The following is a 22,030-nucleotide window of genomic DNA, read 5'->3' on the forward strand; positions in this document are numbered from 1 at the left end:
CAATACGGGGATATGGAGGCAGAAAATGAATTATTCAGAAGAATAAAAGAGCCTTTAACAACTTTTACAGAATTTTATGCATGTGTACACACTTTATTAAATTTGCATTCTAAGATATACACAAGGTCAGCATTTCACAAAATTTTCTAGAATTTATTCCAAAAGCGGTTATCATGAAACACAGTGATTATATAAGTTAGTCAAGCAAAAAGAGCGTCTATAGGATTTTCTTATCGTATCATCTCTTGTACTTGTTTTCAAATAGAAGCCTGAAACAGGATATATTAGAATAGGAAGAGAGAATTTTATTTTATAACAATGACCACTTTTCAAATATTAGACTTTATATAAAAATAAAGGGGTACTGTCACCAGAGCTCATTTGAAGGTTAGCATCTCTTTTTATTTATTCCAAAACAATCCCTGCATAAACTTAACTTTCTAGTCAATTTAAGCAACAAAAACGAACCTCGGTTTAAACAATAAAGTGAATCATCTGGTCTCCTAGTTCTCCTACTATTGGAACAACTTCATTTTCCTGTCCCAATTCTAACCCACCACTGAATTTCAAGAAGAAATTTCAATATCAACACATTCCAAAGGTTGTTTCTCAAGAGTCCTAAATTAGAGCCCAAAATTCATGGCCAAAAGTATCCCTTTAAGGCAAAGAAGACAGTAGAGTGAAGGTGGGTAAGTATCCTGTAAGAGAAAACCACCTCTCGGTATTATATAGGCAGAAACATCTTCACGTGGTTCTTTCACACGCAGAATAAACACACTGAATACCCTCGAAGTAACTTCTCTTTAAAATGGCACACTAGGGAACGACCTTCATAATATATACATTTATGTTAGGATTGAAAGATTATGGACTCTGCACAGGGGAAAACCATGTGAGAAACAAAGCCATTCGTGGCCATCGTGGTGGTTATTACAGTTTAAAATCGACACCACATGTGATGCTGTAACAGAACAACTTACTGCAAGCTAAGCGACGCTCTCTCAGAATTCAAAGAGGATAGATTTCCCTTCAAGTCATACAGTGTTACTACTCTGTGAGTACCCTCAAAGCACATCATCTTCCTTCAGAATTCAAGAATCTTTGCCTTCAAAGGACACAAAGGCAGTAGTTTCCATTTCTTACATTCATTTAAGACGTGGAATATTATGATCCTAGCGGGAAAATTGGCATATTAAACACAGACAACCCAACCACGATGTCTCAACATTAAAAGAAATCTATCACAACATTTTAACACAGTTTTAAATAATAAATAACACAACGATAGATTACACTCAGCTTTTTTAAATAGCTCCGTCAGGATTTTCCTCTTTTAGAAATTAAATAACTTACGGTACCTCAGACTTACTATCATGTCCACTGTTCACAGCTCAACAGCTTCTTAAAAGCAGAATGCACAGTAACATGGACTTTTGCGGCTCCTGAGAGCTTCCTCGGAGATACGAAGCTGCCCTTGCTAGAAGGCAGCATCAACAAGAACTGGATTCTGACTCTAGCGGCAAAAACACAATAACCAAAACACAGTGGGCAGCAGCACTCACCACACGACAAAACAAACAAATCCAAGGACGAGAAAGGAATCAGCAAAAAGCAGCAATCGAAACAGCATGTGGCAGTAAGACACATAAAGCCCCCTTTTCTAGCCTACCTTATGACATACACCTTTACAGCACAACACTGCACCCCAAGGCACCTCGGGCCTCGTAATACCACCCGAAACAAGCTGTCAAGCTCCGCGTACGCTTTTCTACACAGTGCTTTGTGTGTAAATAACATTATTCATTCATTTGTAGATGCTCCACACATCTGGTCAAGGCAGGGATTTCTTCTCCTTGATAACACCACCTAGAAACATTAACAATATTTTATATATTCCTTCGGGCAACAGGTTTGGGGAGAAAAACATCAACCGCGGTAGCTAAGGCATAAGAACCTCTGGTGACTAATCCAGGCATCCTGTCAGTCCATTTACATTCTCAGCACTAAAATCAATCCTCACGTCATACACTCCACCAGCAAAGCGACATGGATAGTAATGAAAGCAACTACGTGTTCCCTCCCCTCGGTGAGAAATGGCAAGTAAGCAGCTCAAACAGGAAAGGGAAACAAAAGAATGTACTTTAAGCTGATGCGGAAAAATAAAAATTTAATATAATCGAAAGCAATCCATCTATTATCGTGGAATAAAGAGATTTGAAACTATGTAGTCAACAGACAACAAAAACAATCTCTCAAGCAAGAGAATTTCTGATCAACTTTAGCTGTCATGTCACTGCTGGGAAAAAGAACCACTGTTGAAAATACACATCAGTGCTTTCCTTTATTAAACGCATAGACTCTAAAATAGGTGCTCTCTGAGGCACGGAGGGAAAAAATATATACTCTAAGCAATCAAAAATGAGTTATTTGAGATTTAGTCACTAGATCCAAAACGAAATCAGCAAGAAGAGACATGAGTCAGGTCACTACACTCGTAAAATTGAACTTTAGAGGAGAGAGATGCCAAAAAAGAACGGCATCGAAATGGTTGAAGTCTGTCACACTTTAATCCTCATTATGGATCAAAGCTCTCTGCGTTCCTCACTGAAATGTTTTGTGTAGGAAACAGCAGTTAAAACACTGAATCAGAAATGGGTAAGTCACTTGGGTGAGAGATCATCCATCAAGATGAACGAAGAGCATGAATTGGTGCATGCTACTGGAGACTCTGCGGTTGTGCTGCCTTTAGCCAGTGAGTCTGAGGATAAGCCACTGCTGCTACTACTGCCATCCAAAATATCTGAACTGAGGACAAAGCAAAAAGAATTATAAGCAGATGCATCTATCAGGGTAAAGGTAAACATAACATGCAACGACATAGTTTCAAGAACTCACGAATCGGTAAGAGCATTTGTAAATAATAAAAAGCATAAAAGCAACAGCAATGAACTACATAATGGACTATATTCAGATACCTGCAAAAACAAAGTCACAGAAATCCAAAGTAAGACGTTCAAGGTTCTGTAGCATTTTAGTGCTCTCGTGGAGGCACCAGAATGTCAGCGTCCCCCTTGACAGGTCACGATTTTTGTGAGGGAGTTAGCTCCCTTACCTTTAGCTCAAGAGATTGCTACCCTTAGATTTACCTTCTTCCCTTCCCATCAGCCTTAGAGTAAGAGCGATGGTTACTGGTTGAGGTACCCTGGACTGTCTGAAGTACTCTATTAAGTACACTGCTTCGTGGTTCCTCTACTCCAGAACAACAGGTGTTCGGCTACTCTGGATTTGACCGCTTTCCCATTCCCAAGGTGCCGTCAATTCAAACACATTTGTTTCCTGATTTCCCCCTCCATTTTTGGTCTTTTCTATTCTTCTCATTATGTGAATTTCTTATACCGTTTCCTTTTCTCTTGCTTTCAAAACCCAAAGGTGTCCCTGCTATCTCTACAAGCTGCCTTCAGTTACTGTCCAGTTAGGCTGCTAAAAGGAATGCTCTCTAGCCACAGACCCAATACCCTCACCACCCTCCACTTGCCTCTCTGATTCTGACAACTAGCTTCTGCTCCTATCCTTCACTTGCCTCTCTGATTCTGACAACTAGCTTCTGCGCCTATCCTTTCGCCAAAACACCTGATGTGGGCATCAGGGCCTCTACAGTCCAGCCCAGGGATGCCTTCCTTATCCATCCAGCCCAGGCTCTCATGGCTGCCAATCACCCATCTGGCCTGCTTCACAAACCTGGCTTCATACTTCAGTATTCACAATTAAGAGCCTTCACAGTTGCGCACCAGGCTGCCTTTCTGGTTCAGATTCCCACTGATCCAACAGTGAAGTTCTATGCTCTAGATCTGGCCTGAATTCATTCACATTCATTTATTCTAGTATTTGTTGAGTACCTACCAAGTGCAGGAAGTAGGCTAGACATTAGAAATACAGTGGTGTCTAAGACAGACATGGTCCCTGCCCTCATCGAACTTACAGTACAGTACAGGAGACAGACATTTAAGTAACTCTGCTAATACATATATAATTTGTGATCAAAGCAATAAAAGCAAGATACAAAGGGCTCTGCGAGTACACAACATGGGTAACCTGATCTAATTTGGAGGAACAGGGAGGAACACGTTCCCCAAAAGTGATACGTGAGTTGTCACTTGGAAGATGAGTAGGCATTAACCAGGTGTGGTTTGGGAGGAAGCAAGGGTAGTTTTAGGAGCCAAAAGCAGGCTAGTGTGGCTGTTAAGTACAAAGGGTAAGAACACAATGAGAGACAAAGCTGGAGAGGTAGTCAGGCAGTTTTAGGATTTACACACACACACTTTTTAATTTTGGAAAGGGAAGCAAGCATAGAATTGGAGAAGGATTAATGATCAGGAAATATGGATTCTAAATGAAGTCTGGTTACTAGCTCTTCTACAAAAGCCCGCACTGGTCTAAAGTGCTCTGAGGCTCAATATTAAGAGTACTTAATATCGGGGCGCCTGGGTGGCTCAGTCGGTAAGTGTCCGACTTCGGCTCAGGTCATGATCTCGCGGTTTGCAAATTTGAGCCCCACGTCAGGCTCTGTGCTGACAGCTCAGAGCCTGGAGCCTGCTTCGGATTCTGTCCCCTCTCTCTCTGCCCCTCGCTCGCTCACTCTCTATTTTTCTCTCTCAAAAATAAACACTAAAAAAATTTTTTTTAAAAAGAGAGCATTTAACATCATTTTTATGAATTTCCAAGTTAATGTAGTTCCAGTGTTAACCCATGGTACATTTGGAAGTTTCTGGGCCCTATACCTCCCCCACCTCAACGACATGTAACATTCCCCTCCACACACTTCTCTGCTATTTTTCTTCAAAATGTCATTTCTATTGCCTGTGGATTGTTTTTAGGTGGAGACAGAATACAAATAAGCTTCGGAAAAGTAAAAATAAAAATGGAAACAGTATAGTCCACAGTACTCCCAGTCTATGCTCACTGCTGTGAAATGCATCATTAATAATACCACTTTTAAGTAAGAAGTTCGGAAAATTTAGCTGGCTCTGATATTTTTTCAACCCAATGGGAAAATAGGTCTAAAATATGAATTATTCAAAGTACTGAAAGAAAGTTACACAGATAATCTAAGACATTGGAAAATCAAAAGGCCTTTATATTTGCCTTTGGAACATATGTGATTTTTCCTCCTGCAGCATTTTGCCTAGACTAATATTAAAATGAATTTACTTTCCTAAAGCACATATTGGCCGGGCAGCCGAAGGACACGCTCTGTGCTACTTGGCAGGAAAAAACAGACTTAGATTAAAATTTGGCCACCAAGCAGATAATCTGAATATAAATAAAGACTTTCTTATTCCAGCCACCAGACTTATGGTGAGCCCTGGGTTAAAAGATTCCATTCGTAATAAGACCTGCTTGCTTAGGTGAATCCTGCATTCATTCAAAAACACAGAACATGACTCAGGCAGAGAGAGCTCTCACCTAACACCACTGATTACCTTAAGAGAAATAAGCTAACAGGGAAGTTACCAAGAAGTTACCAAGAGAAAAAGAATACAAATCTGAATTTTTCGTTTCGTTTATTCCTTTTCAGGAATTTCTTCTCTATTCTTAAATACGAACATGCGTAAAACTTTGTTCCTTTATAGTACAATAGCATACCTCCATCTAGCCTCCAGTAGAATTTACTCCAGATATTTTCACAAAACTAAAACCCGTTCTATCCAACAGTCACAAACTACCCACAGTATATCCATGTAAAGCAAGACTTACGTGATTTTTTTATTCATAGATCACTGAACAAAAGTGACTTTCATAGTGTTCACTATTAAACCTTCTACCAGGCCTTCTAAAAGCAACAACATATGGTCCAATTTGAGTTTATCTTTTTCCCTTCCTAGCTTAAGCTCTGATGGAGGTGTTAATGAGCCTCAGACTAATGGCTGAAAGCCAGACAATGCAAGGAAAGCAGAGGACCTAGACAGTTCAAACTGGACATAGGGGTAACAAACCAAAAGTGAACGATGGGGTGCCTGCGTGGCTCAGTCGGCCGAGCGTCTGACTTCGGCTCAGGTCACGATCTCACGGTTTGTGGGTTTGAGCCCCCTGTCGGGCTCTGTGCAGACAGCTCAGAGCCTGGAGCCTGCTGCGGATTCTGTGTCTCCCTCTCTCTCTCTGCCCCTCCCCTGCTCGTGCTCTCTCTCAAAAATAAACATTAAAAACAGTGAACGAATTCTAATTCATTCTAGCCATGGTGTATACATATTGACGCAATATCTAAATCACACAAAAATGCTTATAATTATTACGGTAGTGCCCTCTGCCTAAAAAAATAAGGGTGAAAGCATAAGAGAATCATTAAAACATTCAAATAATAAGGTAACAACAAAATCAGGATGTCCAGCGTGTCTCACACTATTATCCATCTGGGTCAGCCACTTGGTGCCTTGTGCGGTCAATAAACTGGATTCTATCAGATTAGATTTGGCAGGCAGGTAAATGCACTAGAAATAAGCCACAGCTCTACCAACCCCAGCACAGATCCTGGTATAAGCTAAGACTTACAGGGCATCCCCTACCCCTTGGTGTGGGTTAAACTGGTCCCTAGGGTACATTCTCTGGTCTCTACCGTCTCACCTGAAGAAGACCCAGCATTATCTTTCTGCATAACTTCTAAGTTTTTAAGATCACACATTTAAATATTATCATTTCCCCAGTCACCTTGGGGATAGAAACTTTAAAGTATCAGCACAGATGTCTAAGCTGCTCACATAACCATGTTCAAGGTATACGAATACAGTTCTGTCATAAAATAAATCATGATTAAGTCTTATTCTTTGCACATATCACATATTCATGATTAAATTTTCTTGCCATGACACATATACCATTAAAAATAATGTTAAAGTAACTAAGTGAAATCTAATGAAAAATGTTAAAATAAAACTATAAAGGCTAAATTAGCAGTCACAACAACACTGATGCAGTGGGGAAAAATTTCATGGGAGAACTTGTCCTTTTCTGTGCGAGAAACAGACTACCACTTAATCTTCACTTTATGACTGGTGGCCCTCAAAATTCCTTTATGTAACGTGCCACAGATAATCTTGTCCCCAAAAGGACAAGGAGCAGAACAAGAGTTCTCAAGACACAAAAAGAATCAAAGCACCATGGAAAGGTGAACTTCCAAGCTATCGTCAAATTCTTGATGTTCAGGGGCGCTGGGGTGGCTCAGTCGGTTGAGCGTCCGACTTCAGCTCAGGTCATGATCTCACGGTTGGTGGGTTCGAGCCCTGCGACAGGCTCTGTGCTGACAGCTCAAGAGGCTGCAGCCTGCTTCGGATTCTGTGTCTCCCTCTCTCTCTCTGTCCCTCCCTGGCTTGTGCTCTGTCTCTGCCTCTCAAAAATAAATAAAAATGTTAAAAAAAATTCTTGATGTTCAGAAGGACTAAATCCAGAATGACAGAATTCCTGCCTTGTGGTTAACAATGCTCCCCAGATTTGGTTGGCAAAGATTTCAGAATTTTCATCTAGTAAAAAATATGATACGAAGAGCAGGCCTACTATTCCTTTGCGTGGCAGTTAACACACCGGACACAAACCCCAAATGGGTCCATACTCAAACTTCACACTTAATTTACACTTCAGACATCAGATTTTAAAGACTATTATCTGATATATAAAGCTTAATTTACATTGAGGAGGACACTTGTTGGGATGAGCACTGGGTGTTGTATGGAAGCGAAGAATCACGGGAATCTACCCCCAAAACCAAGAGCACATGTACACACTGTATGTCAGCCAATTTGACAATAAATTATATTTAAAAAAAATAAAGTTTAACTTAAAGTTTTAAAACCCATCTCTTCTTTATGGGGTGGGGCAGAGAACAAATTACAATAACTTAAATGATGAGATAACATCTACTTATGATCTGGTGGTACCTTTTCTGCTCCCTAAAATATATAAATATGGTTTCCTCAGCGATCAAGTATACTGTTACCCTTGGCAACAGAAACCAGAACACAGTCTCCGTCTCTGTCCCCGTTTCTAAGAATACGGATGTCTGATCAATGAAACTGCATTAGAGAGACAGGAAAAACAGTTTCTGCAAAGGCAGGATCTAATTTTTACATATCATGAATAACTCATGTCTAAAATCTCTTCATTGCAGGCCTACATGTCAGCAACACTAGTATACAAGGGGTCCCAAAAGTCAGTGCAATTTTAAGTTTTAATATTCTCAGAAGTCCAGATGCTATGAACTTACTAAAAACATCTTTTAAAGCTTAATTACTTACATACCTTTCACACTTAGTTTTGTGAGTTTTGAGCAATAAATTTCTTTTTAACATATTACTTGAGCCACATGTTGGCTTGTTACTGCTCAATGACTGGTCTCATGTGAATAAAACAAATCTTTCCAGGGTGAAGCAACACTTTTTGCCTTTAGGGATCAAAGTGCCCTTGATCGCCAATGTCAGTGTCCCCAGGGCTCTCATAGCTAGTCACAGGTCGGAGGAGAATGAGCGTAGTGGCAACAGAAATAGGACAGAAATAGGACCCTCATCGCAGCCACCATGGTCGACAACGTACATTTTGCTGCTCAGAGGAATAAACGTCTGAAGGAGAGGTAGGGACCCTTGGCAAATACCCTTTCTTCCCCTTTTTATTTGTGTGAACCTGTTTTATGGCATCCTGTAGAGTCCATGACAATATTTAAAAACTCCACCGCACCCTGTATGTTTTCAGCTCGGCAAAATGCTTTCGTATCTTTTCCCTAACTTGGTTGCTTGGTTAGTAACTGGGTAAGCAAAGCTATTTATAATGTCATGTGCCTATATTAAAACACACTTTACCATAAAAGTGATAGGCAGTTTCCACTAAGTATAGAGTTTCATCCACTAGTCCTGTTGACAAGCTTTAGAAGTTTTCTCTTTGCAATCATCTACATACCTGGAAAAGCACTCTATACCGAAATTAGCACACTGAGCCATCAAGGACAGACACATATGAGAGAGAAGAGAGACTGTGGGGCTGAAAATAGCTAGAACAATCTAAAAGACATCTGTTCCAACATTAGAACGGCACTGATCGACGAGTCTAATAAACTAGAATAATCTGTGACTTCTTGGTCAACTAGAAGTACAGGTTATCTTACATAAAACAAATATCTGATTTGGAAAGAAAGAATCGCTAATCCTTATACCTTATAAGTAGATTACACAATTCTTCCATTTAGAGGGCACCGTCCTTCTATTTTTGTATAAGTGTTTATTTATTTTATTTGAGAGAGAGAGAGAGAGAGAGAGAATATGCACACGCAAGTGTGTGAGGGGCAGAAAAAGAAAATCCCAAGGAGGCTCCCTGCTGTCAGCACAAAGCCTAATGCTCACAAACTGTGAAATCATGACCTGAGCCAAAATCAAGAGTCGGACGCTTAACTGACTGAGCCACCCATGCGTCCAATCCCCCCCCCCCTTTTTAAATAAGTATTTCCATCCTTTTTTTTTTTGAAGTGAATGAACTGTTGGGCTCTTAAAAAAAAAAGACCCTCGGCTATAAACTCAGAATCCTGACAAAAGGTGCCAAACAAAAAGTCTAGACACAACTGTGTCTAGAACACAGGTGCTCAGTGAGTTGATTAGAAATACATGCTAAAAGATTTCAACATATTACCTGGCCACTGCCACTATCCCTTCCCCTTCCTTCCAATATGTACATCAGCATCCGAGTACTCAACTTCAGGTAGATGAAGAGAAGTTGACTGTTGCACAAAAACACTGAAGGGTCTTAAGTTAGACACCCAAACTTGGATGAGTAAGACTAAAAGAAATTATGTGAACAGACCACAGGAGTCAGGAAGTATTGGTATACAACAAAACCTCAGTTAGGATTATGACAGAATACCTCCAAAATTTCCAAAAGATTTTTATAACAACAGGAAATGCTATTTAGAAAACGCCATGCTTAAGAGGATGCCGGTATTCTCTGCTCAGTTAAAAGAATATACTACAAAACGTGGCAAAACAGCCACGATCGATGCACACTGTCCACAGCGACCCAGGAACACTTTCTCCCGCCAGCCAGCTGCTGCCCCTCCCCCACACCATTAGCACCCACTGAGAGAGGCTGACCTGACAGGAGCTAGGAATGAAGGTGCCAAGAAGAAACACACATTCCCAAAAAAGTACTCAATGACTTTCAAATGATCTGGTTTTCCACGGTATCTGTATGTACCTCCATGGAGATTTCCCTTCTACAGAGCATGAATCAAAAGTTGAATATTATTACAAATGATCCCAATGTACTTTTAATGTGGCTCTTTTTAAATAGATCACACCCTAACATCTTTTCGATTTTATTTCATTTTTTACCATGAACTGAGATCAGACAGTTGTGCAGCCTCCGGAGACAGCATATTGGTAGTGCCTTGGAAGAGCCTCTTGGGCTGGCTTTCTGTTTCCATTTCACCTAAAACCGAAAGAGATGATGCTACTGTAAAACAATTTTACAGATACGGGCGTGGTGCTAAAATGGGATGATCTTTGTTTAACCAAAGCTCAGAATACTTCTTCAAGCCATTACTTCAAAGCTATTTTTCCATGCGCTTTAAGGTGGAAGAAACATGCTTCCATAGAACCTCAACCAAAAAGTAAGCAGCCCTAAAAAAAAAAAAAAAAAGAAAGAAAAGAAAAGAAAAGAAAAGAAAAGAAAAGAAAAGAAAAGAAAAGAAAAAGCCCTTCTTATTTAGCACACTACAGATATAGTCATGTTCTTTAACAGAAGAGAAGAACACTGACTGCATCGGGCAAAATGAATCAAGGCTTACCACAGCAGAAATAAAGACTCCCCAAATAGCTGAAGCTCACAGTGAATAATGATTTATCCTAGAGAATTAGGAAAGACTATTGATTTTATATTATTTTAATAGTGGAACATTTCCCGAGTCGAAGTCAAATGGGTTGAAACGTACGTAGTCTAATAAACTCAAAGGTTGCTTTAGACTACTTAGTAAAATGAAGATGAAAAAAAAATAACTCTGTTAAGAGAAAATACTGAAAATCGGAACCTAATTTTTCTAAGATGTTACACATGATGAGGCCCAGGGGACTTGACTACCCAGGTAAGGTTTAAGGAAGCCTTTGACATCTTTACATACAAATGAAATGTGTGGCATGGAAGAAGAAAATCCCATGAAAAAAATCATACTTTTACTCTTTGCTAGAGTTCTTTTAAAAAAAATAATAACTGAACGCCCATCTGTAATCGAAAGCAATTATTAGTCAATTCACAAAATTGGTGGTGTACCGGCTACCCCAATTTTCCAGATTTTCTCAGAACATCTAGAAGGTAGCAGAAAAACTGCATCCATCACAATAACAACATTTTGCCCCCAGGAGTGCTAAGACTAAAAACCCTCGGTTAGACCGAAAAAGCCCCTTTCCAAATAAGTCATGATCTAAAACACACAAATAAATACCTTAGTTTTGAGGCTCCTTATCTGAGCTTTACAATGGAAGATTAAACAAAATTCAATTCTTGGGCCTAACTGTACTCCAATAGAAAATTAGTAACTGTGAACTTAAAGCTGTACAAGATTCTTAGGATGGAGAAAGATCAAGCAAGAACAAATGCAACATTCATTTTTTTTTCATATTATCAGTTAATTCATATTACCTCTCTTCTGGAACTATTCTGAAAATCGCTGAAACTCAGGAAAGGTTATATCTTTATCTGCTTCTTCCATGCTTTAATATGGAGCTTCTAAAAGCTACTGCTGGACTTTCAACAACACCTTGTTAGCAAAAGACTTTAGCCCTTTTTAGCAAAGAACCCCTCCATCTGCTGGTATATTTTGGAATAGCTTTCAAACTAAACAACCATACTAATTCCACCAATTTCCTGCAAGATATTTAAAATTAATAACAATAATGATGGCTCTTGTTTCCAGGTGTTAGTGTCACGTAATACCTCCTGAGAAGGTTCCTATGATTGTAAATAATTCCCTGCGGCATTAAGGCTACTAGTTCGTAAAGTAAAATTTATTCGCTAAATACAAACATTGTCACCATATCAAAATCTATTTTCCAGAGCACACCATCTTTAATTTTAAGTTATCTGAAATATCATACTTTTGGAATCCGGGCATGATGCTATCGCTGGAGTTTCCACTAAAGCTGCAAGTACCTGTTAACCTAGTATTAGGAGAGCGAGTTGTTTCCTGGCCCCCACAGAGATCTACACAAAGAAATCACTTAGTGCATTGCTTTTTCAAAATTATTGCTAAAACTCTCATTTAAAATGACCCCCAACACTTGCAATCACATGGATACAGGCCCAGGAATAATGACTAAACGTGCATTAATTTTTTTTGCCTTTTGAAAATAGACTCCGGGGGCTAGGCATTTGAGTATACAGCATGTTTATAGACCTATTCGCTATGACATAAGCACATACTTCTGCAACATATTAACTTGCATCTGTTTTCTATTCAGATCACTGAGAGGCAAAATTTTTGGAATATATATTGGTAATATTAACATATGAATAAGATTCAGTTGTGAAGTGTAAAAAATATGGACAGTGTTAAGTAACCAATTTACAAACTTCAGAATCAGTAAAGCATACATTGGGAAGAATATTTCCTATTTCTTCAGAAAAAAGGAATCACGCCTTGAGCTAATTTCAGACAGAAATTCTAATTTGTCATTCAAGCTCAACTAGGTTTAATATCAGAAGTGGGACACTTACCTTTTCTTTTAAGAGGACCAAGAACACTGGGCCTAATGCACTTGACTGGACTCTGACTCCTCCTGCTCCAAAGAATAAACAAACAGGATGATGTGAAGTACTTTTAAGATGCAAGACAAACGTTATAGCCCAAATAAATCAATAAAATTGACAGTCATGTAGAAAAAAAATGGAAAATGCCTGTGTTGTAAGTTGAGTAACTGAACTGCCAATACATGATCTGACCTGGAATATGATAATCTGAAAAAACACGGCATTTTAAGCTATTTTAAAAAATCGTCTAGGGGCACCTGGCTGGCTCAGTCGGAAGCACACGCAAGTCTTGATCTCAGAGTCATGAGTTCAAGCCTCACATTGGGTGTAGAGATTACTTAAATAATAATAAAAAAAAACTTAAAAAAAAATAATTCTGTAAGACAAAATATCCACAAGTTTTTTCAAAACAGATAAACCTTATTAAAAAACTATTTGGATTTGACTGCCACTATCCCTTCCCCTTCCTTATCCTTACAAAGGATAGATTATTGCGCGCATGCACGTGTGCGTGTGTACGTGGGTTCGTTCTCTGGCACCATGTCTCAAAAAACACATCTCTGGTAAAACGTTACTGCTAGAATATAGGTGGTAGGTATATGGATGTTCATTGTGTCCAATTTTGCTGTCTGTTGGAAAATTTCCGTAAGAAAATGTTGGGGAAAAAGGTCATCGGGAGACACAAATTGAACGTGTAGCATTTCAACCATATTTTTCGAAAAGTAGGCTGACTTACCTGGAAAAGCGTCTTGGACTATGCACGGGACTTGGCGGCAGCCCACTGCTGCTCACAAACATTTGTAAGGATGGTGAAAAACATTGCTAGAAAAAAGCATATTTAATATTAAAATAGTTCTAGTGCTCTGGCTTTCAAAAAGTTCTCGAAATAATAGAAACGACATCCTTAGAACTGCTTAGCTGTGTGTGTATATTTTACATACGCAGAAACACACACGCGTGAGAATATGTACCTAGACTGACGTACCATTTTCTTCAAGTTACTATCAGAAACTTTCATGGATTTTCCTTGCAGTCATTGGATTTTTTAAAAAATGAGGCGATTTGTGTGTGTGTGTGTGTGTGTGTGTGTGTGTGTGCGCGCGCGCGCGCGCGCGCGCGTTTTAGAATAAACAGCTCAGTGTGTGAAAGACAGCTAACACCTTGTCAAGGAGCCTACCTTTCCAAACCCTCTGGTGGGTGATGGTGCCGGAGAAACTGGAGTGAAGTCAATCCTTTTAGGAGAATATAGTTTCTCCGGCTTCTCAAAATCGCTATCACTCTGTAAACATAAAATGTTATTTCCTTGTAATTCACAATTCAGCCCATCACAGTTGTTCTTTACTACTCAAACACGCCTACACTTTTAGAATAGAAATGCAGACACTAAACAGTTGCAATCTAATATCCTGGCGGAAAAGCAGAGATCAAAAACCGAATACAAATTTGGAAATGGGGGAGCCAGAAGTGTCTGAAAAAAATTAATGAAGCCAATGAATGACATAAAAGTTTCCAGAAAATCAAAACCAAGCAAACATGTGAGAACTTTACCAGGCTCAAGCTCTCGTCCCATGACTGGCTGATCTGCATTGCTGTCTGCACTTCCCTAAAACAAATAAAAATGACAGGCCGTCAGTGCTCAGAAGCAAGACATACATTAGGCTCTGCTCTGTTCTTGTGAAGCACTAACCGTTCGTGTGCAGTTTCTCTGTTCATCATATCCATGCCTTCCTCCTACGAAGACAAGCACATGCTGAAAACACAGTATTTACCCACATCCACACAGTTCTCTACTTCAAAGTACAATTTAAAAGACTTCTTTCTACCAAAAAATAAATAAATAAAAGACTTTTCTACCGTCTTTGACATAGTTACAGTACAGCAGCACATGCTAAGACTGTCACCCAGGCCACATCTGTGTTTCACCTGCACGCACACTCAGAAGAATTTGCATCTGTCTATGGCCACCCAGAGTGGAGTCATTTTTAATATCTACATCTTCAGAATGAAAATAAAATCCAAATGGAAGATTCAGACAACTGCAGCTGAGCTAGGAAGTAGAATTTACCCTTTTGATCTGATGCAGTCTGCTACTAGGAACGCGATTTGGTGACGACGACAGCAACTGGAAAGGAAAAGTAAACACTTACTACTTTCTGAATCACAAAGCAGTGTCTGCTGTCAGTACCAGTGTCCAACCTCCTCCCAAATAAGATTTCACATTCTTCTCAGAGATCTAGCGCTTTAGATCACTGAACATTAATGCACCAGAGGCAGGACACTCGGTTTTTGGGAAGTACACCAGGTGTCCAACCTCAAAGCACCATCTGTCGCAAGACAGGCACTGACTTTAACACTTTTCCCAAATGAATGCAGAGCTGTGTACGTTCATGTAAAAAAAGATCCCAGGCCTTGGAAATATCCATTACCCCACTTATCTAAAATAAAGAACTAGGTAAGAAGGGAAAGAAAAAACTTGTAGTCATTTTTAACACCAATGCACCCATGGAGGAAGATAGGCAAAGAAGCCCAGTATAGTATTTTGTCTATGATTAGTGTTTATCGAAAACACTTCAAATCTGCAATAGGGAGATTTTGTTTGTATGCTCTAAATCACTTCTAAAATTTGGTCACTACCACTACATATACCACTGTGGTAGAATATACACCACAAACCTCACTAGTTAAGAAAAAAAATCAACGTGGACGGCAACGTGTATTTTTCAAATAACCATTCCTTTCCCTTAGAGCATCATTTTTTGACAACACAAGGCTAAAATGGCCTGGGGGCCAAATCATGTTCCTTCAAGATAAACACAATCTGATCCCAGAATGAAAGGTAGAATTCATCTCAAGAGACCTTACAGGGTTCTAATAGCCATAATGTTAACAACTGCTATTTACTCCCTAATGAAACGCAAACAAATTTGTAATGCTGTAAGACAAATAAGACAACAATCCAGTTACAAGAGGCCCTATCCTATTAAAACTTCTAAAAACCCTAATGTAGTGAGTAGAATAAAATGGCGATAAACTGCTCCAAGTTTTTTAGGCAAAAGCTAATCCAGGTGCCATTTTTAAAAGTTAGACACTGAAATATGATTTGACCTCAAAGGATATCTCTTCAGTACCCACCCTTTTCTCTTTCTCTTTCCTCTCCTAGGCTCTGAAAATAGAAAAACTTTACAAATAAAATCCTTTGCAAAAGTGTTTTTTTTCCACTTATAAAAATAACACGTGTTTACCACTAAACTCTTAATAAGGCCATTTGAAAAGCACTGGGCCACGAGGCAAGTCTCTAAGGCAGGAAACACTAACAGGATACCGTGGCGTGGCAGAGAACATGGACGTGACAGAGAACAAAAGAAACCCCAGGGGCAACGAAATCATCAGGAAAGCCAAAGTAAAGAGTGCAAAAAGCTGACAGTAGAGGAAGTCAGAAATGTAGATGCTGCATCTATATAATGTACAACTTGTCAACTAAGAACTAGAAGGAAGACCCAAAAGGAAGACAGGGAGGAGAAATGCTGGGTCTTGTACCAGAAACAAGAGCAATGTACCAACTGAGAAGAAAGCCAAGCACTTCAAGGAGGTGCTGTTAATGGTGTTAAGTAAAGCGAAGAGCCTAAGTAGGAGAAGGAAAGAGGCCCCTGCCGCTGGGCACTGGTGATTTTTGCAAGAACAGTTTTTTAATAGCATGGTGGTGGGAGCAGTGAGATCACAAACTGGTCGAGTAGCTGGCAAGAAATTGGGAAACAAGGAGCTGGAGGCAGCTGGGTGTAGATTAGGCTTTGTAGAAGCTCGGAGGGTTCAAGGGAAAACAAAGAGAGACGTAGGGAAAAAGACAAGTTTGTGTCCCAGATATTCAATGCACACGTGCATGCGCGCAATAATCTATCCTTTGTAAGGATAAGGAAGGGGAAGGGATAGTGGCAGGAGAAGTCAGGAGAAGAAGGCAGGAGCGAAAAAGCCAGGGAGGAGGGGACTAGAGTGGAGACAACAGACCAAGCAAAGTGACGAGAGACAGAAAATCTAGGAACCATTGGAGAAAACATCACATGTGAAGGTAACGACATCTTAAGAGTAAGAAAGCTGACGTTTATACAAGATGACCGTCTGCCTTCACAGAGAAGGGTCAGCCACTGAAAGTGAAAGGTCTAGGAAGCTCGCAACTTTTAATTAGAATATTGCTTTGGAGAACAGCGCAGAGTAAGTGGCAGGCACCTTGGGCCCAACATGCCCAGAATTTATCTCCCGGCCCTTCAGATGACCAATTCCTTGAAATTTCCCTACTCATAATAAAGGCAACGCTTTTCCCCTGGCCGCTAAGAAATAAAAGTTCAGTCCCCTGGAGTCCTCCTTCCCCTTGCATTTACACCTAATCAGTTGTCAGATCCCGCACAGACAACTCCTGCAGATCTTGCGTCGCTCCTTTCCATTTCATTCAACACCTTGCTTTTTGCAGGTTAATCTGAGAGGTGCGTAAGCGTATTAAGATTTATAGAGGACACTGTGATTGAACACACATGGTATAACCCATCCGATGATCGAAGTACCCGAAGGGTGCTCCGGAAGGCATCCCAAACCAGGAAGCTCAAAAGGAGAAGGGGATGGAGGGAAGGACAACGTAAGGATCCACAAAGAGAAGTGAACCAATGTGGCCCCTTCAGCGAAATAGGCATTTTAGTGCAGCCAGAGCAAAACGTATCTGTCAGGGAGTAGGGAGAGAGGAATCAAGACAGAGTTGATAAGAATTTTCACATCTTAGAAAAGAGCAAAGTCAAGTGTAGAGAGGCGAATTCATTTTCCCTTCTTTGCTATACTACTGATATCGGGAGCATGGCTGTGTAACAAGCAGAAACATTTCTCATCTACAGGGCGAAATGAAGCCGTTCTATTTTCCAGTATCCTCGGGGAAGAAGGTGAGGTGAATCAAACCTCCAGACAGCTAACATTTCCCCCTTTTAAGTATTTCTAGCCACTTCAGCTGGAAATCTTCCTTAAAAGTGTATTTTATTTCTCCTTTCTTAAACAGATTTTACCAACCAGAATGGCCTTGACCTATCTCTTTTCTAATCCCAGCTCTGCCACTTAGCAATTGTGTGATTCTGAGCAAGTCATTTCTATCAGCTGAGTCTTAGCTGCTGCGTCTTTGAACTGGTAAGGACATCTTTGGCCCTGCCTACTTCGCAGGGGGTGGCTATGAGGATTCAAAGTGTGAAAGGACTCGGTAACATGTAGAATACCACAAAGACACAGGGCATGGTACACTACAATTTGAAAAAAGGTTAGTGACCCAGGTATCCTTAAGAACATCAAGTATTTTACAGTTCAGTGCCAGTGAGACCCTCAGGGACCATTAACAGGCTCTTAGCCCTTATGCTAAGCCACAGACTGCGTTGTTAAAAACCGGTCTGCTTTTCAGTTTTCCCCTCTCCTCCTCTGCTAGCAGCTATTAGTATACCTTAAGCCCGAATGCACCTCTTTTGATTTGCTGCTTCTCACGCACTACTGAGTTGGAAGCTTATTATGATTGTGCATAATTTTAGATGATTTGGAGGTCAGAGGCTCTCCTGTAAACAAACTGATGAACCTTTGTGCACAGACTATGGAAATCTAGTGCGGCCATTCAGAGGTCTGTTTGCTTACATCTCAGATGTCTTTCAGAGTGATGCAGCTACTGGCTAAGTGGGCTCCACATGTGAAGTGCTACTATATTAAAAACCTCATCATAATCTCTCCCAATGCGTCCAACTAATAGGGTGACCCCTGACAGCTCGGGCTATTTAGAACAGTCACAATTAGCAACTCTACCGAGAATATAAATACACGCATTTTAAAGGAGATTTCACTTTGGATACATAGCACTGTCCAACAGGTAAGTGTCAGAAATACTCGGCTAATGTCTAAACGATTTTTTGCTTCCTGGGATAAATAAAGACCATTTTTCTCAGCTATATTTAGAAGTTAATCCTGACTTCCCTCATAACCATCATGCAAGCAGTGACAAAAAAACAACGAACAATTTTTAAAAACACAAAGTCCCACAGCCAAGAAAAAAGTCTTAAGCAGATCTCTGTTTTGCACCAAAAGCTGACAAGGGCCACAGCATGAGCAAGATAGGTAAAATCATTTTTTTTCTTTAGTGAACGATGGTACATAGCACATCACCTTAAGAACGAACTACGTCTGGAAGTATTTTCCCCAATCCATACCACTAAAAATACTTACTTCTATACTTACCAGGGTATGACGGCTCATAATCGTTGTACTATTCCTCCGAGTTCTAAATGTGTAAGGTTGAAAAACCTGAGAAAGATCACTAAAAAATAAAAATAAAATGATTAATGTCTTCTCCTTTAAGACATCCTTCAACTGTATTAACGCCCACTCTCCAGTTAACAATGAATCTTCGATGGCTCCTCACTCCATACAATGAATAAACTCCTCACCTGCCTCGTCAGAGCCTTGGTAGTGGCTTGCTGTGGATCACAGGTCTACCCAGATACTGATCTCCTCAGTGCTTGGGGGGCAGCTAGGAGAGTTATGGGGCGGAGCTCCAGACTGGTTGCTTCCAGCTGCCTCTGGCCAGAGCCCACGCCCCCAAACCGGTTCCCACCAGACACGAGCAGCCTCATCTGTTTACCCCAGAGCACCTAAACGTGTTGCTGCTTTCTGTGTGCGCCATGACGGTGAGAAGGGCCGGGCCCTGTTCTACAGTATGAGCCCAGTTAGCACCTCTCCCACTACTGCCCTAAATATGTTCTACCTTTGAACCCGCTGTGCAGCTAAATAAACGTACCTGGGGTTTTGTTCATGTTGTCTCTTCTGTCTCCCCCCCCACCACCACCATCGGCCCAAATCCTTCCTCTTCTTGAGCACCCATTTCCATGCAGTGCCCTCTGTGAAGCCTCTCTTCAATACACAAACCTAACGCAATCATCCCTCCTTTGAGTCCAAAGAGCACAATGGGAAATGAGATTCTTCTTGAGATACCCACTTTACCTTTTATTAAAGAAAAGTGTGCGTGTGTCTCAAACTCCTTGGGCAGAGGTCTTTTGTTCATCTTTGTACAATCTCCCTGCACTGCCTAGCAGAGTGCCATGCCCATAATAAGAGGGCAAGAAGGATTTTCAGGACTGAACTGAATTGGGTTCCAAGGGACTGCTGAAATCACCTAATCCAGCTCTCCTAAATTTTGAATGAGAAAACTGACACTCATGACCACAATCAGGGAGAAAATTGGGATGAGGTCTAGTCTCCTCACCCCTGCTTCTGTCACATCATGCTACCTTGCAAGTATTTACTTAGATCCTGATTCAAAAAACAGTGCATTATTTCTACAACAGTCTAAATGCAGGTCAGTGGGATGGCCCCGACCCCCTAGCAACTGCTTTTGCTTACCAGATTTTAAAAGACAACCCCAAAGACCAATTTATTCCTATAGTATCAAAAATAAATGTAGAGCGGAGGACGGCATTAGGAAAGCAAGGAGCCACTCCAACCTCCCCCCAGTTTCAAAATTTAGTAAAAGAAAATAAGTAAATCCATTTCCCCCCAAAATACAGATATTGTAATCAGTTTGACAGACAAGGATTACCTGTTTCTTTGCCTTCACTGTGCTTGATTAGTGATTTTGGCTAATTCTACTCCCATCCCCTTTTTTGGACTAATTCTATTTCCACAGGGTCTCACAAATTAGCTCTCTACTAAGATGAATTGTCTTACTTCTAAGAGTGAAATGTAATAGGCTCAGGAGGTCTGCCAACCTCCTTCACCATCACAAAATTCTACCTTAAAATAGACCCTCTGGTGACTTATTCACATGACAATACAAGACCCTACCACTAAAATTCAAGGGTTGATGGTTCCCATTGTTTTCTAAAACATTGTTTTCTTTAACTGATCTAAGCTACAGGACACCCTTCTTTTTTTTTTTTTTTTACTCACTGGAATGCATTTCAGGCAGTTTTGGGATCTGAAAACATTAGGACAAATCCGAATCACTTAATGTGACATGAACACGCCACTTGAGTACAAGTTATTAGATAAATTGTGATTTATTAAAGTAAATGCTCTGTTAATGCCAGGGTTCCTAAACCGAGCTTAGAAATAGCAGCTCTTAGAGACAGGTGTCAAGTTGCGAGTCTAGTTCCAGGGGCTTCAGTCTGACATTCAGTGGTGTAAATTAGGCAGGGCAAGCAACCTGTTAGAAGAGCCAGAAGCTCCTTGTAGTTCCTTTCAGAGTGAGCCAACAGAGCCCCAGGTAAAGAGGGCCTCATTTTCCCCCACGCTTCCCAGAGTTTGGGGTCAAACTTTCACTCCACCTTGGGACCCAAGTCACTGTCAAGCAAACAAGCCCCCCCCCCCCCCCGCCAGTTTGGAGAACCCAAATGAGCTCCAAGTCTCACTTTAGGGAAGGAAGATTGCTTGCAGGGAATAGAGGAGACCCTGAACCCCCTATTCATCGTCCCCCACCCCGCTCACCTGAGCCCGTGGATCAGGGGAGCGCTGCTGGATCTCCTCAGGGCGCCCCCATCAGATGTGTCAGGCTCAAAGTCCAGCTCCATTTTCTCCTGAGCCATGTCGGAGACTTGCAGGCAGGCACAGCGGGCAGTGCTCAGCTCCTGGTGCTTAGCTATGGACTCCCAAGACTCTCACTGCAGGACTGAGCTGCTGGGGACTGGCAGCTGGGGGCGGGGGCTAAGGGGCGGAGGCTTGGGGGCGGGGGCTGGGGCGGAGAAAAGCAGGAGAGGAGGAGGAGGAGGAGGGAAGGAGGATGAGGATGAGGAAGGGAGGCTGATAGTGAGTGAGGGGAGGAGGAAGGGGAGACGGTAGCGAGAGGAGGTGGTGGTGGAGGGTGACAGAATAAGGGGAAGACGATGGAGAAAAGAGAGGGATGGAGGGAAAAGAGCAAGAGGAAGGGAAAGGGGATAGATGGAAAAACAGGAAAACAGAGCACAAGGAGGACAGAATCGGGAAAGGAAGATGGGGGAAAGGACGAGGACGGAAGGGAAGGAGGGCAGGGTGGAGGAAAAAGAGGAGCACGAGAGAGGGAAAGGAAAAGACGAAGTATGGGGAAGAGGAGAAGGAGGCGGACAGAGGGAGAAGAGGAGGGGGAGGAAACTAGGCAGCGGCGGAACTCATGTTGCTATCTTTCGGCCGACGACCTCAAGTGGGGCCGGGCTACAGACACCGCAGCTGCCCGGGCAGTGCTAACACCACCGTAAAGCTGACAGTCGGGCAGGGCCCGGCCGGGCGGCCT

General features: G+C 41.2%; 1 protein-coding gene across 4 annotated transcripts; it reads right to left on the reverse strand.

Annotated features, from left to right (window-relative positions):
• Nucleotides 1-59: 59 nt before the first annotated feature.
• On the reverse strand, nucleotides 60-21,516 carry PABIR2 (PABIR family member 2). 4 transcript variants are annotated; one of them, XM_047081965.1, is made up of 10 exons: nucleotides 21,253-21,516; nucleotides 19,009-19,087; nucleotides 14,834-14,890; nucleotides 14,456-14,499; nucleotides 14,317-14,371; nucleotides 13,946-14,047; nucleotides 13,505-13,590; nucleotides 12,736-12,797; nucleotides 10,359-10,455; nucleotides 60-1,866 (listed from the first exon to the last, which is right to left on the reverse strand). In XM_047081965.1, the coding sequence occupies exons 1-10, from the start codon at nucleotides 21,348-21,350 to the stop codon at nucleotides 1,797-1,799; spliced, it is 750 nt and encodes a 249-aa protein (XP_046937921.1). In that variant the 5' UTR covers nucleotides 21,351-21,516; the 3' UTR covers nucleotides 60-1,796. The 4 variants fall into 4 exon arrangements, with proteins under 4 accessions (XP_046937921.1, XP_046937919.1, XP_046937920.1 ...); XM_047081963.1 differs by having other exon boundaries at nucleotides 60-2,805; XM_047081964.1 differs by having other exon boundaries at nucleotides 12,736-12,800.
• Nucleotides 21,517-22,030: the final 514 nt, after the last annotated feature.

This window comes from Lynx rufus, unplaced genomic scaffold (genome assembly GCF_022079265.1).
Source record: "Lynx rufus isolate CCGP_SWC_20201006 ecotype Redwood Valley unplaced genomic scaffold, mLynRuf1.p SCAF_19, whole genome shotgun sequence".
NCBI lineage: Eukaryota > Metazoa > Chordata > Mammalia > Carnivora > Felidae > Lynx > Lynx rufus.

What these genes read in the sequence shown, in the direction of transcription:
- PABIR2 (XM_047081962.1), bottom strand. Translation starts at nt 21,350, where the DNA reads ATGGCTCAGGAGAAAATGGAGCTGGACTTTGAGCCTGACACATCTGAT. An exon ending in TTATGAGCCGTCATACCCTG is followed by an intron (nt 14,891 to 19,008) that starts GTAAGTATAGAA and finishes TTTCCTTTCCAG; the next exon opens with TTGCTGTCGTCGTCACCAAA. An exon ending in GACTGCATCAGATCAAAAGG is followed by an intron (nt 14,500 to 14,833) that starts GTAAATTCTACT and finishes TTGTCTTCGTAG; the next exon opens with GAGGAAGGCATGGATATGAT.